This window comes from Catharus ustulatus, chromosome 20, assembly GCF_009819885.2.
Source record: "Catharus ustulatus isolate bCatUst1 chromosome 20, bCatUst1.pri.v2, whole genome shotgun sequence".
Lineage (NCBI taxonomy): Eukaryota > Metazoa > Chordata > Aves > Passeriformes > Turdidae > Catharus > Catharus ustulatus.
In genome coordinates this window covers 9,264,743-9,276,991 of record NC_046240.1, presented here as the reverse complement: position 1 = coordinate 9,276,991, position 12,249 = coordinate 9,264,743, and the positions used below count along the sequence as shown (strand labels likewise).

The 12,249-nt window shown below is 42.2% G+C and overlaps 1 protein-coding gene across 4 annotated transcripts in view; it reads right to left on the bottom strand.

Moving 5' to 3' along the window:
• CEP112 (centrosomal protein 112) overlaps window positions 1–12,249 on the bottom strand; it is a 174,748-nt gene that overhangs the window by 72,264 nt on the left and 90,235 nt on the right. For all 4 annotated transcript variants that reach the window (XR_004419831.1, XM_033077052.2, XM_033077050.1 and 1 more), the window contains exon 21: window positions 5,418–5,648. Coding sequence is in view for 3 of the 4 variants with exons in the window: in XM_033077052.2 (XP_032932943.1) it covers window positions 5,418–5,648 (231 nt within the window). In the remaining variant the exon portion in view is untranslated. The remainder of the gene's footprint in view (window positions 1–5,417; window positions 5,649–12,249) is intronic.

The window sequence follows — 12,249 nt, the reverse complement described above, 5'->3', positions numbered from 1 at the left end:
ATTCATAGCTGGGCCCTAAGCTAAATAATTGATGTAATAGACTCAAAACAAGTTTTAAAAAATGGCACTTCTACAACTGGTAGGGATCCTGCCTGCATTCAGCAAGGACACAAACAGGTCTGCATTACAATTAGACACAATTTAATGAGATCATTACACCTGGGAGGGATACACGTCCCCATTTCATGGCTGACCTGTTTGCCCCCATGTAAATAACCAGGGGATCACTGCAGGGAGTGTGAAAACAGCTCCTCTGAGGGCTCCCACAAACAAAGTTATCTGCAAGTGTGGCTTCAGTCTCCAGGTTAATGAAGTGAAAGGTGTCAGATCAAAGGTTCCATCGCACCCAGCCTCAGAAGGTCTTAGGGACAAAGATGGAACCATCTGTGGTGCTAATGAAGTGTGGAGCTGGCAGAGAAGAAGCAGAGCTGGAGACACAGGACTCAGAAATGGGAACTCATGGAAGGCACAAGATGCTTTTACTTTAGGAGCAGAAGCAACTGCTTAGGGGAAACTCAATACTTTTAATCAAGTATCTCTTGGAGTATCTTTCATCTCAGAAGATGTCATATTCCTTCCCTTCATCTTCTATGTCTTTGCCAGTGCTGAACAGTGTGACATCATCTGCAACAGTGCCAGAACAGATACTGTGAATCACAGATATTCCTGCATATGCAGCATGAAAATATGCCCAGGGAGTTACATCCAACTGGGCTGTTCTAGGGCTGTGCTGGGACAGGAATTAATCCAGCATCACAGAGCCTGATGCTGAATGAGGGACTGAAAAGTTCCCTAGGGCACATTATCAGTACCTTATTTGCAAATTATATGCGAGAAGTTGCTCAGAAAATAAGTATCCAACTATGGGAAGAGTTTTGAAAAGGGCCCCATTACATTATATTGCAATGAAAACATTATATTGCAACAAAACTGTCATACAGGATAATTATTGCTAATTAAGGTAGAGGTCACTTACAGAGTGACCTTATCTTAAGGTCCCTGAGTATCTGAGTTTTATGTGTACTTCACACCAGATACAGGTGGAGTGATTGTACCAGGTAAAAACTGTAAATATCAGATTAGATTTAAAAACACAGAAATCCAGAGTACAACTAACATCAACATCATTAAAGTCTACAAGCAAGATCTGCATGGCTCTGGCCAGGCTTTTTGCCACCTTGGTGTCCCATCTCTCCAGAGAGAACCACTTCACAATTTCCTTCCATCACAACAAATACAGTCCCAAAAATAAAGTGTTTAACTCATTTTTGGGGTTTGTTTTTTTTTTTTGACTGCAGCTTTGTCCTGTAATCAAATATCATGTGTGTTCAGTACAGTCAATACACAAAAATGTAAATTACTTCTCCACAAGAAAAGGAGCACTGAAAGAGAATTAGATGTTCCTGGAACCTGCCTAAACCTTTAACAGAATGAGTCAAAATATCTATTTAAATATAGAAAAGAAGTCAATAAAAAGCTAAATGTTGAAAATTATTTAGAGAGAAAAAAAAACCCATCATCATCTTCTCCCACTCCAGTTTACTCATGTGTGCTGCTCAAAGGGAGCTGTTTTATGAGATATTTTCAGTGTTCCAAGGTTGCTTCCTTTGAGCATTGTTAGCCTGTCCACTGCTCTGCTCTGCTCTGCTGAATGCTCATTTCCCCTGCCAAGAAAATCCCACAGAACGTTACAAACAGCGGCGGCGGCCAAGCCCCACATCTGCACACACTCAGACTTTGTCTCCTGCCTCCAGCCATTCCTGGCAGAGCTGGAGCTGCCCCGAGCTCTGTGCACTCTGCACCTGGCTCAGCAGTGCCCCAGGTGCTGCTGCTGCAACCTGGAGCTCACCTGGCCCTGCCCAAAGCAGCTGCAGGGCTGTGTGATCCCCAAATCCAACAGCCATGGGATGGGTTGGGTTGGAGGGGACCTTAAAGTACAGCAATTTCACAATTATAAGCTGCAGGTTACAATACAGAGTGTGATAAAAGGTATCTGTTCTATCACCATCTGTTGAGGGTGGGGGCAGTGATCCTGATCTCAACGGCAGATATTCTGCTAATGGGCATCCATTGAAACCAGGCAGGGCATTGTTCTTTATCTTTTCACACCCCATCCTTCCTCCAGCCAGTCATTTTCTGCTCATGGCCATTGAGTCCCACTGTGGCACTGATAAAATTACTGCATCCCATTGGGAGTTGCTCCAGCCAGGGGGAAGAGCCCAACATTTCTTACCAAGATTAAAACAGAGGGTTTGGGACACTAAGGGAGCCCCTTTCTCCACTGGACTCCAGAGGAAAACCGGATTTCTCCACATCACCACTGGAGCTCCGGAGGGAAACTGCACCTTGTCCAGGAGCACTGCTCCAACTGAGCCACATCTGTCACTGCAGGAGGATGCAGCCACCATGGGATGGGACTGCTGCCAACACCCTGCCTGACGGGTGTCAGGTTGTACTCTGACTGTGTCAGGGTTTGGGGTTTGTTCTTTGTAGTGCTGTATTTCTATTTTAATTTCCCTAGTAAAGAACTGTTATTCCTAATTCCCATATTTTTGCCTGAAAGCCCCTTGATTTCAAAATTCTAATAATTTGGAGGGAGGGGATTTACATTCTCCATTTCAAAGAGAGGCTCCTGCCTTTCTCAGCAGACACCTGTCCTCCAAACTAAAACAGCAACTTTTCGTTCTCTGTCCATATATAAGCCACACTTGATTATAAGCCACACTTTGGGTTCGGACCAAAATTTTATTCAAAATGGTGTGGCTTATAATCATGAAATTACTGTACATCCAGTGCCACCCCTGCCATGGCCAGGGACACCTTCCACCATCCCAGGGTGTTCCAAGCCCTGTCCAGCCTGGCCAGGGATCTGCTCTGGGCACCCCATGGCTCCTCATCCTCACAGGGAAGGGTTCCTTCCTAATAGGGCGAAACACTTTGCAGAAAAATGATCCTAAAACTTCTGTCAGCTCAAGTAGGTATGTACAGAAATGCTGAAAACTCATCAGTATCTTACAGGAGCAAAGCAGGGAAAAAAGTGCACAATCCTAACAATGTCTCAGGAATCTCCAACAGACACCAATCCTGAAGTGTTAGGGGAGTGCTCAGGAACTGACATTACAATAAACAATGTCCCAGCCTTAAAGCTGAGATTTTTAAGCAACAGAAAATGAAAGACCTCAATAAATCATGTGTCCCTAAATAGCAGAAAGCTGTCTACAAACACCAACAAATATTTAAATGTTCAGTGTGCCTGTAATGAAGGCTCTTCTTTCCCCTGTGTCTGCCCCTCACTCTTCTCATCCCCAGGACAATGGGGAGGGCAATGCCAGAGGAATCCTGGATCTTCTTCTCCCATTTGCAGCTCGGTTTTTCTTGTCACTCAAGTATGAATCATTCCTTTTGTATTCCCTCATGTTCACGTTAACAACAGTCCCCAATGGCACAAAGCAATCCACACAGAAATCAGCATTATTCCCAAGCTGATCACAGAGGAATGAGATCCCTCACTTGAGAATGGAGTGACCTTCAGAAAATCTGGCCAGTCAGATGTTCCATGCCTAAACTGTGAAATTCAGCTTCCCATCGGATTTTTGAGCAATCCTCACAGAATTGGTACCAAAAAAAGCAAATTTAGAGAACAAATTTTTCTCCCACATTGTCCTAAATTTCCAGGTAACAAGAGCTGGTAAAAAAATATTTTCATAAACCAATTTCAAGGCTCATGTTGCAATCAAGATGCTTTTTCCCCCCCTCTTGGATAAAATCATCAAGGCTCTGTGGACTAGGATCAAGATTTGAACTAAATTAGCTGAAACTGCTACTTTGGAGCTTTAAATGGAGTTTGCCCTCTAAGCTGAGTTTTGGATTTTGTGGCCAGTTTCCACAGTTCTACAATTACAAGACAGAAATGAAACAGAATGGGGAATGGAGATTTGAAGGTAATGCCAGGTATTTTCACATGTCTGTGAAAGACTTTTCAACAGAGATACTTTTTTCTTTTCCCCTCCTATCTTTTACTCAACATGTGCTCTTAGATTAGGGTAAGAATAGAGAAGTAGGTTAAAGAAAAAAAATACAATAGCAGTTAATATAGCTTAAAATTAGCAAATTTTCTGAAAAATAGAAAAAAAAATCCAACAAATTAAAGAAAACCAGGATTTCTGACAGAAATGACAATTCAAGACTATTAGAGATATTGCCCTATGAAGGATTATTTGTAACTTTAATTTGAGGATGTAAAGAAGTTAACTTTTCTTTTGCTATACTACACATGTAAAAAAAGATCAAAGAAAGAAAAGAATTGAGATTCAAATTCCATTTTTAAGCAAAAATGACAATGTCTTCCTGAGTTAAAATTAATCCTTTAATGATGAATTTCAAAGGTTTAAATACTTTCTGTGACCTTGGCTTTAAATAATTATGCCAAGTGGAGCTTTCCTTGCATTCAGAAAAGATTCTGAATTGTTGATCACAGCCATTTTAATGGCTTCAGGCTGGCTGATTTCCAACATAATCCTCAGAATGCTCTTTAAAATTACAGACCAAGAACCTGACGCAGGTAAATGAAATGTCACTTGCACAAAGGCTGCTCAAACACTCCATGCAGATTGTTCATTTGTGCCATTGCACATCCCCTTGCAAGAAAATGTGTGATTTAGTGCCTTAATGCAACATATAAAAGGGACTTCAACAACTGTCTGCTTACACATACACAGGGTCTAACATAAATATTAAGTAGGTTTTTTTTTTAGTTTGGCTTTTGAAATAAAACTTGCATGTTTTAGCACCCTAATGGAGGGAAATTCTTGAATTCAAGACAGAGGTCCAAGGGATGCTCAGCAAGCAGGAATGTGGCAGTGACCCCACCTTGATCAATCTGGAACATTAATTTCCATTTCCACATCTTAGCCAGAGTCCTTTCTCACTTGGAGAACACCACAGGCTAAATTAGAGTAGCCACTGTGAGCAACCAGACACAATTTCCTTGCACCCTGAGCCTGAGTTTTTCCCTCCTTAAGAGCTCACCCTCTTTTTAAGGGAGAAAAAGCTCGGCTAGGCAGAAGCACCCCTTCCACTGTCTCTATTCCAGCAGAGGAAGATCAGCCTGCTCCTGGCTGGCTTTACCTGTGAAATCACCTGTGCTGTTAAAGTGCTGCTGGCTCCTGAGCACCTCGTGGCACCTTCCATCCCTGGAGGTGCTGCCCAGCCCCAGCGTGTCCAGAGCAAAGGTTTTCATCCCAGAAACCCAGAACACCCCACACTCGTGCTGTGACTCTGGCATCCCATGGTCTGTATCTCCTTTTTCAACTCAAGTGAGCTCCAAACACTTTTCCTGAGGGAAACTGTGCCCAGCTGACCCTTGGGGTGCTCACTCCCCTTTCACCCTGCAGAGCTGCCCTTTGCAAATCCCTTACCTTGTTCAAGGCTGCCTCTGTCTCTGCCGTGTGCTTCATCTTCAGCTCTGATATCACTTTTTCCATCTCCACCTTGAGGCTGTTCAGTGCTGCCTCCTTGTCTCGAGCTGCCTTCAGCTTCTCCTCGTCCCTCTGCAGGCTCAGGTCCAGCAGCTGATGGTTCCTCAGCGCGTTCGCCTGGATCAGCTCTTCCCTCAGCTTGCGGATTTGCCTCTCCAGACAAGAGATCACCTGAGAGCAAGAGCAAACAAAGTGACAAAACCCAAACCCACAACACAAAACCCATTTGGCTTCCCCCAACACGCTGCCAGCTGGGGTAGGAGCAGACTCAGAGGATGCTCTGTCCCTTTTCCTCTTCTTGCTCTTCCCTTTCTCTTCCAGCCCAATGCATTGGTAAGATGAACATTCTGGAGGAGAAATTGAGCTTGTGGCATATAATCACTACATACCCTACCCATGCCTTCTTATTTTATCCTTAAGGAACGACCTGCTGCCTTCTAATGAGCTATCAGAGCATCATCAATCATTAATCAATCTCTGCTGGCCCCCAATGGGGGAACACAAAGGGGGAGGGATCAAAGTGACAGGAATAAAGCTGTGTCACTCCTAATTCCACAGAATCCACTCTGCTAATTCACCACAGGAGTAGATACACATCTATTACTTCAGATTACACTTGAATGTACATCTCACTGGTTACTTTCCTAACTCCATTCCCTCTGTGGGCTCTTCAGTGGCTACAGGAGCATCACATCTGGGACACAAAGCCCTGTCCTTACAGCTGAGGGTGAGGGATGACACTGAGAGCACATCTATGTCTTCATTCAGAAATGTAATTCTGAAAATGAGCACTTTCATTGCAAAACTCACACAGAATTGCCCCCTTTGTTCTCGCTGTTTAACAAGAAACTCTGCAGTTGCCTGGAATTCTTTCACAGAGGATGGGACAATACTGGGACCAGAAAGTGATGTTAGACCAGATAAGTGCAGGTGACTCAGCTCAAGCTTATTAAAGGTTTCACCAGAAAATCTGAGGAAAAGCAGTGTGTATTTAAAGTTCCCATTGTCCTGGAATGCCAGTTTCTCTCCAACTACTATTTTTCTTCTTCAGACATTTTTAATACACTGTCTGTACTCAGCTACACCATTTATTAGCAGCCTCTGAGAACCACATTACCAGAAAACTTTGAAAAGGAAACATTTGTTTCTGACCAAAGTTGGGACATGAATGACTATCAGATCTATTGCCTTGTACATTAATCTCCCAAGACAGATTCCTATAAATACTGTGATGTGAGAGAGGAAAAAAAGAAAATCAAGGCTTGAAAGTTTGCCTATTTTTCAAGCTATTTGAACTATATGGTGCAATAAAAGACATCATCTCCCTTCAAACCTTCAGTTTGTCCTTCAGCTATCCCAGCTGTAACATGTATTAAATAATATCAACCATCTCAGAAACTTATTTTGCTTCCATGCTTTCTTAATTACTCACTGGCATTAGTCCCTGCTATGTCAAAGGTAAGAGTGTGTGTATGCTGGAGAAGGAATGAGCACGTCATTTGTATACAGAACTCTACCACAGGCCACATATTTCAGTCCTATCAGCATTATCTCAAACATATGTTTCATATACTGTAATCTGTGCTAGATCCTTTCCTTCCTTTCCTGAGCTTTTCCTCTACACATGTTTAATTTCTTATTAAATCTGTATACAGACTCGAAACGTAAAGTACATTTCAGTGTATAATTATAATCCGCAATGTACTTTTGTAATTCTTTCGGAAAATGATTTCATCTGCAGATCACAAGAACATGACAGCCTGCCTGGCTTTTCCTTAACCAAAGCAGCCCTAAGTCCATGAAGATAAGAGCTGCAATTGCTGATGGGTGATATGGTCTGAGTTCCAAACTGACACAAGGAGAATTTGGGGTTTTTAACAGCTGCCCCAGTGCGAGTCCTGCCTGAAATAGCCACCATTATCTTTTAATCTGTGAGAGCTCTTTTTGAAAGCTCATTCCCCTTATTTTTTTTTTCTACTTTCTATTTTTAAATAAAAAAACTTCCTTTAATTACACCCCCAAGTGAAACTAAGAAATTACATTGCTCAGAAGTTCCCTAAAAAGTTTGTTAAAATATTTAGGGTAAGAAATCAGGGCTAACTTTTTATAATACAAAGAAAATTCATTCCCAAATGACACTACAAGCCAAAATAAAGACTGGGTGAATTCCTGTTACACCTTTTAAGCTTTACTTCCTTCTTTATTCAATGGTTCTTATGTAAAATCATTAGAAAATGAAACACAATCCAGTGTTTTCTGTAAGGACAAAGTAACAGCTCCCAGCTTCAGAGCCAAAACTGGGGACAGCAGAGAGCTGAGTGTTATAGGTAAAGCAACAGTAATTAATATGCAAAGGAGCATTAATGTTGGACCTAATAGATGGTAAAAGCAGATTTGGTTCTATTAGGGAAGAAGAAAGGCTCAGAAGACGGGGTGATGGCAGCGAAACTAATATGATTAAAGGAGTCCCTTTGGAGCAACTTCACTGCGAGTAAGATGATGTTAAGAGACATCTAATCTCTCCAAAGTGACTGGAAAAAGCTTATATTGGGGATCACAGACACAGTTCTTGTCCATCACTTTCAAGTAAGTCCAGTTCTCACAGCCAGATTAGTTTTTCCCATAAACAAAGTCAGTGGCAGGAGCAGCTTACGCCCAGCCCAGCGCCTGAGACAGCCCTGTGTGACACAGAGATCTCCCCACTGCTGCAGGAAATCAATGCCAAACTTTCCAGCACCAATTCCACATGCCAGGTTTAATAAACTATTATTAGAATTAAATGTAGGCAAATTAGGGGGGAAAAAAAAGCCCCAAGATGACTTAATTCTCTGTTGCAAAAAATCCATGAAATATAAAACTTGTGAGCAACTGTCCTTTCTTAACAATTCTGTGGGAAAATAAAAGCTGCAGTTACAAAATCTGACTTCTCAGGCTCCTGATCCAGAGACAGGATGATTTCTTTGTAACACTGAGTCCTCTTTCTCATTCTTGGTTTCTCTAATTTTCCTCTGGCTGCCCAAATCTCTGTTAGGGAACCAAATGGTTTCCATGGTCCAAACAACTGCCGGAGTACAAGAGCTGCTGTGAGAAAAACACACCCTAAACACACCTGAGCAAATTATTATTGTGCTAAATGAGGATTAAACATAAGAAATAAAGGCTGACAGTATGTAACAGAACCAAAATGTTACTGCCACTTGCTGCCTTTTCTGGATCAAAGTGCTGTAGTCTCTATTTCAGTGGTGTGTGTACAAGCACATGAAATAAGAGAGATCTGTATCTATTTTAGAAAGGATGCAGAAGTTTGTAGCAATTCCCAGCACAGCCATGCCACAGGAACATGCCTCAAACAAGGAAGCATTTTTTAAATGACCATTAATACAGGACAACAAATAGAAAGACAACACCAGCTTACACAGCCTCCCAAATGGAACAAAAATACATAAACTGTGTGACAGAGATTTCATAAAGGTTTATGTGACATATTTGTACATCCCTTAGATGAAGAAACTGCTGGCCAAGGTGGTCATTTCTATTTCTGTTTCAAAGAAATAACTTCAGAATTCTAACTAAGAATATCTGTGCTGAAATAGTGTCATAAAAAGGGTGGGTCATAAGCCCACAGCAATTTGCCTGCAGGGAAAAAATAGACTTGAAAGAAAAAGAAGAAGGTTGGTCACTCACTTTGGCCTATTTAAAATGCCAATAAATGCACTGCGTGTTATTTGGAAGGAAAACATGTGCTCTTAATTTTAAAAAGTAAATTGCATAAGAAAATATAAAGTTGGCAAAAAGTTTAAATTAAAATCTGTTGCTGATGTCTGAAACTCTGCTCCACTTACGGGCAACAGGGATGAGAAATGGACCGAATGACTACGGCCTAATTAAAAACAACAATAACACAAATTCCCTTTATTTTCCAGGGAGCTCCTGCTTCACCCCCATGAAGCATTTCCTTGGCTCAGTTTCTGAGGAAGAGGCTGGAGCATGAGGCCATCCTCATCCTCTGTGTCCCTGCTCCCAGTGCATTACACACCCAACCACATCCACCCAGCACCAGCCCAGCTCGTGGCCAGCCTTGGGAAGGCACCAAAACAAAGCAGTGCAGAGTGAAGATGAAATGCACTCCTGATTTATTCCCTGAGGCACAGACCTAGAGGTGTTGCTTCAGCAGATTTACAGTAAGTGGCTGAGAACTGCCAGCAGATGAAGCTGCAGGAACCTCCCTGCTCTGCCTTGCTGAACAGAGCATCTCTGTTCAACACCCCTGTGCTTCTCAAGGGGCTCCTGACAACTCCTCAAAACGAGTTTCAGAAGTTTTCTGTGCTGGGTTAACTTGGCTTCAGTCAGGGATGACTTTGCTGTGTTTAATTTTGCTGGCATGTAACATTTTAAAAAACCTCTGAGCAGTAGCACTGGACTATGCTGGATGATCCCAAAGATCCTCCCTAGGATAATAACCTCAAATATCAGCCTGTAAGGCTCAGCCCTATTTGACCACAGATAAGCAGCTTCTGCCTCTGCATGCCAAGACCTTCTGAGCATTTCCTCCTGAGAAGAACACTGAAATGAGCAGAGTGTGCTGGGAAACATCAGCTGGGGGACAAGGGACATTTGTGTCTGTGCCTCAGCACACTGACAGCGATGGATGAGGCACCCAGAACATTTGTTACAGGGCACTGGATTATTTTTGAAAAGAGATCAGTCCAGTCAAGGGAAAGGCAGTCTGTGCTAAAAACAAATCTCACTTTGAGGATGAAGAAGTGAAAGGGAAATAAGGAATGAAGTAGGAACACCCAGTGATTCAGTGGTGGCAGTGACTCCCTGTTCACCCATCAGCAGTGTCCCAGAGGAGGGGAATGAAGAGTCCCAGCCACGCAGGGACTGGTGGAATTTACTGGAAAACACCTTAGAGAGGATTATCTGCTCAAAGTGGGAATCTGAACGACTTCAGTTTTCTTGTGAGTAAACAAAGCTTTATCAAGTGCTGGGAAACAGATCACACAAGTTCCTTTACCATCACAGAAACAACCAATGCATTTAACATAAAAGAAGTCTGAAAAATAAACAAATATTTGCAGCTCTAAGCTTAGAAAGAAGTGTAGCTGTGAACTTCAAATGTGTAATGTTGATTTGTGTTTAGAACAAAATTGGTTTACATTAAAGAATTTTTCTACTGCAGCTTCTGCAAGGGACAACAATCCTTGTCTTAACTGATCTTATTCTGGTTTTCAGGAAGTATTCTCATGATTTTTACCCTCTGGACCCTGCCAGCCAAGAGCCAAGCACAGCCCTAATGGCTCTCTGATCTTCCTGCCCACAAATCATCCTACTGGGTCTGACTCACTGGTCCCACTATACCTGCTTTTCTCCATGCCCAAGGAATTCCAACTGGCCAGTCCAGCCAGCTGGCAGCTATTCGTGGCTCCTTTGTATTGAACTCAATCATGGCCATTTAAACAGTTATATTAAAAATATTTTTCTATACCACGGCAATTTCAATTAAAATATGCGAAGAATTTATCACCCTTTTTTCTCGAGTCACTCCTAAAATCAACAATTTGTCAATATTATGAATACTTTAAAAGATGAGATTTCATTTGCAAAGAAAACCAGTGGCACATTATCACATGGGTAATGATGTGGCAGAGCACAAATTAGCAGGGATAAGTAATAAACAGCTATTCAGCTTTCAGAGCACAATCTATTACACTGTCAAGTTTAAATGCCTTTTGGGTAAGAACACACAGGCCCATAAATGTGGTATTTAAGGGAGCAGATAAATGAAATGGTGTGAAACGAAGTGAAAATGAACAACAATTCAGTGACCAGCAGGTTGGGCTCAGTTCCACTGATCATTCCAAGAGCATGGGGCTGTGCAAGCCCCTCCAGGGGAAAACACAGAAATTACCCCCCCACCATTATAAACAGTCCTGACCAGTGGTCTAAGACTTCCTGGAAACACTAAAATGTCAGCTTCAATACTCACAGATGCATTTTATTGTATGTTTATTTTGTGCACACTGAAGTGTTCCCATTCTTGAGGGGAAAAAATTCTCTCCAGAATTTTGGTTCTATTGCAGAGCTTCTTAAAAAGGAGCCATCTTCATCCTATTTCTATACATTTATATATATCCTATATGTGACTCCACTGCAGTAATGGGGTGATGTTATGAATATGTCCATAAGTGAAATGTCCTGAGTTTATAAATCAGGTTGGATATTATCAAGTTTGGGTCTTGCAGGAAAACTGACACAAACCAAAGCTGCACTCACTGATCTGCACCTGCACAGCACAAGAGAGGGGGAAGCTCTTCAGGCTCAGATGAATGTCCAGTGAAAAAACCCTCAGAGACAGCAGTGCAGGGACAGCCAAGGGTGACAGGTGTGCAGCTCAGCAGGGACAGAGCTCAACCCCACACCCCAGCATTTATGCAAAGGTTTGTCAACTCCATCCCCAACCTCAGCTCCTCTCACCTTTGCACATGTACCTCTGACATCTCTCTTGAAAATACCCCTTGGAATTTGTAAAGGGAGCTGTTGAGCTCCCAATTTACATATTCATTTCATTAATTTTAACAGCATTAAACTACTTTTAAAGGTCAAACTTCCTTGGTAAGATTCTCTACTTGGGCTATTCCAGCACTGTGCATGCTCTGAAAAATGCCTCTAACATTTATGAATCTGGTAAAAGTTTATTCCTACTAACCCTGCTGATCTTGTATCTCCACTCTGGTGTAGGCACTGTTTTAACACCACCCCACCTGCACAG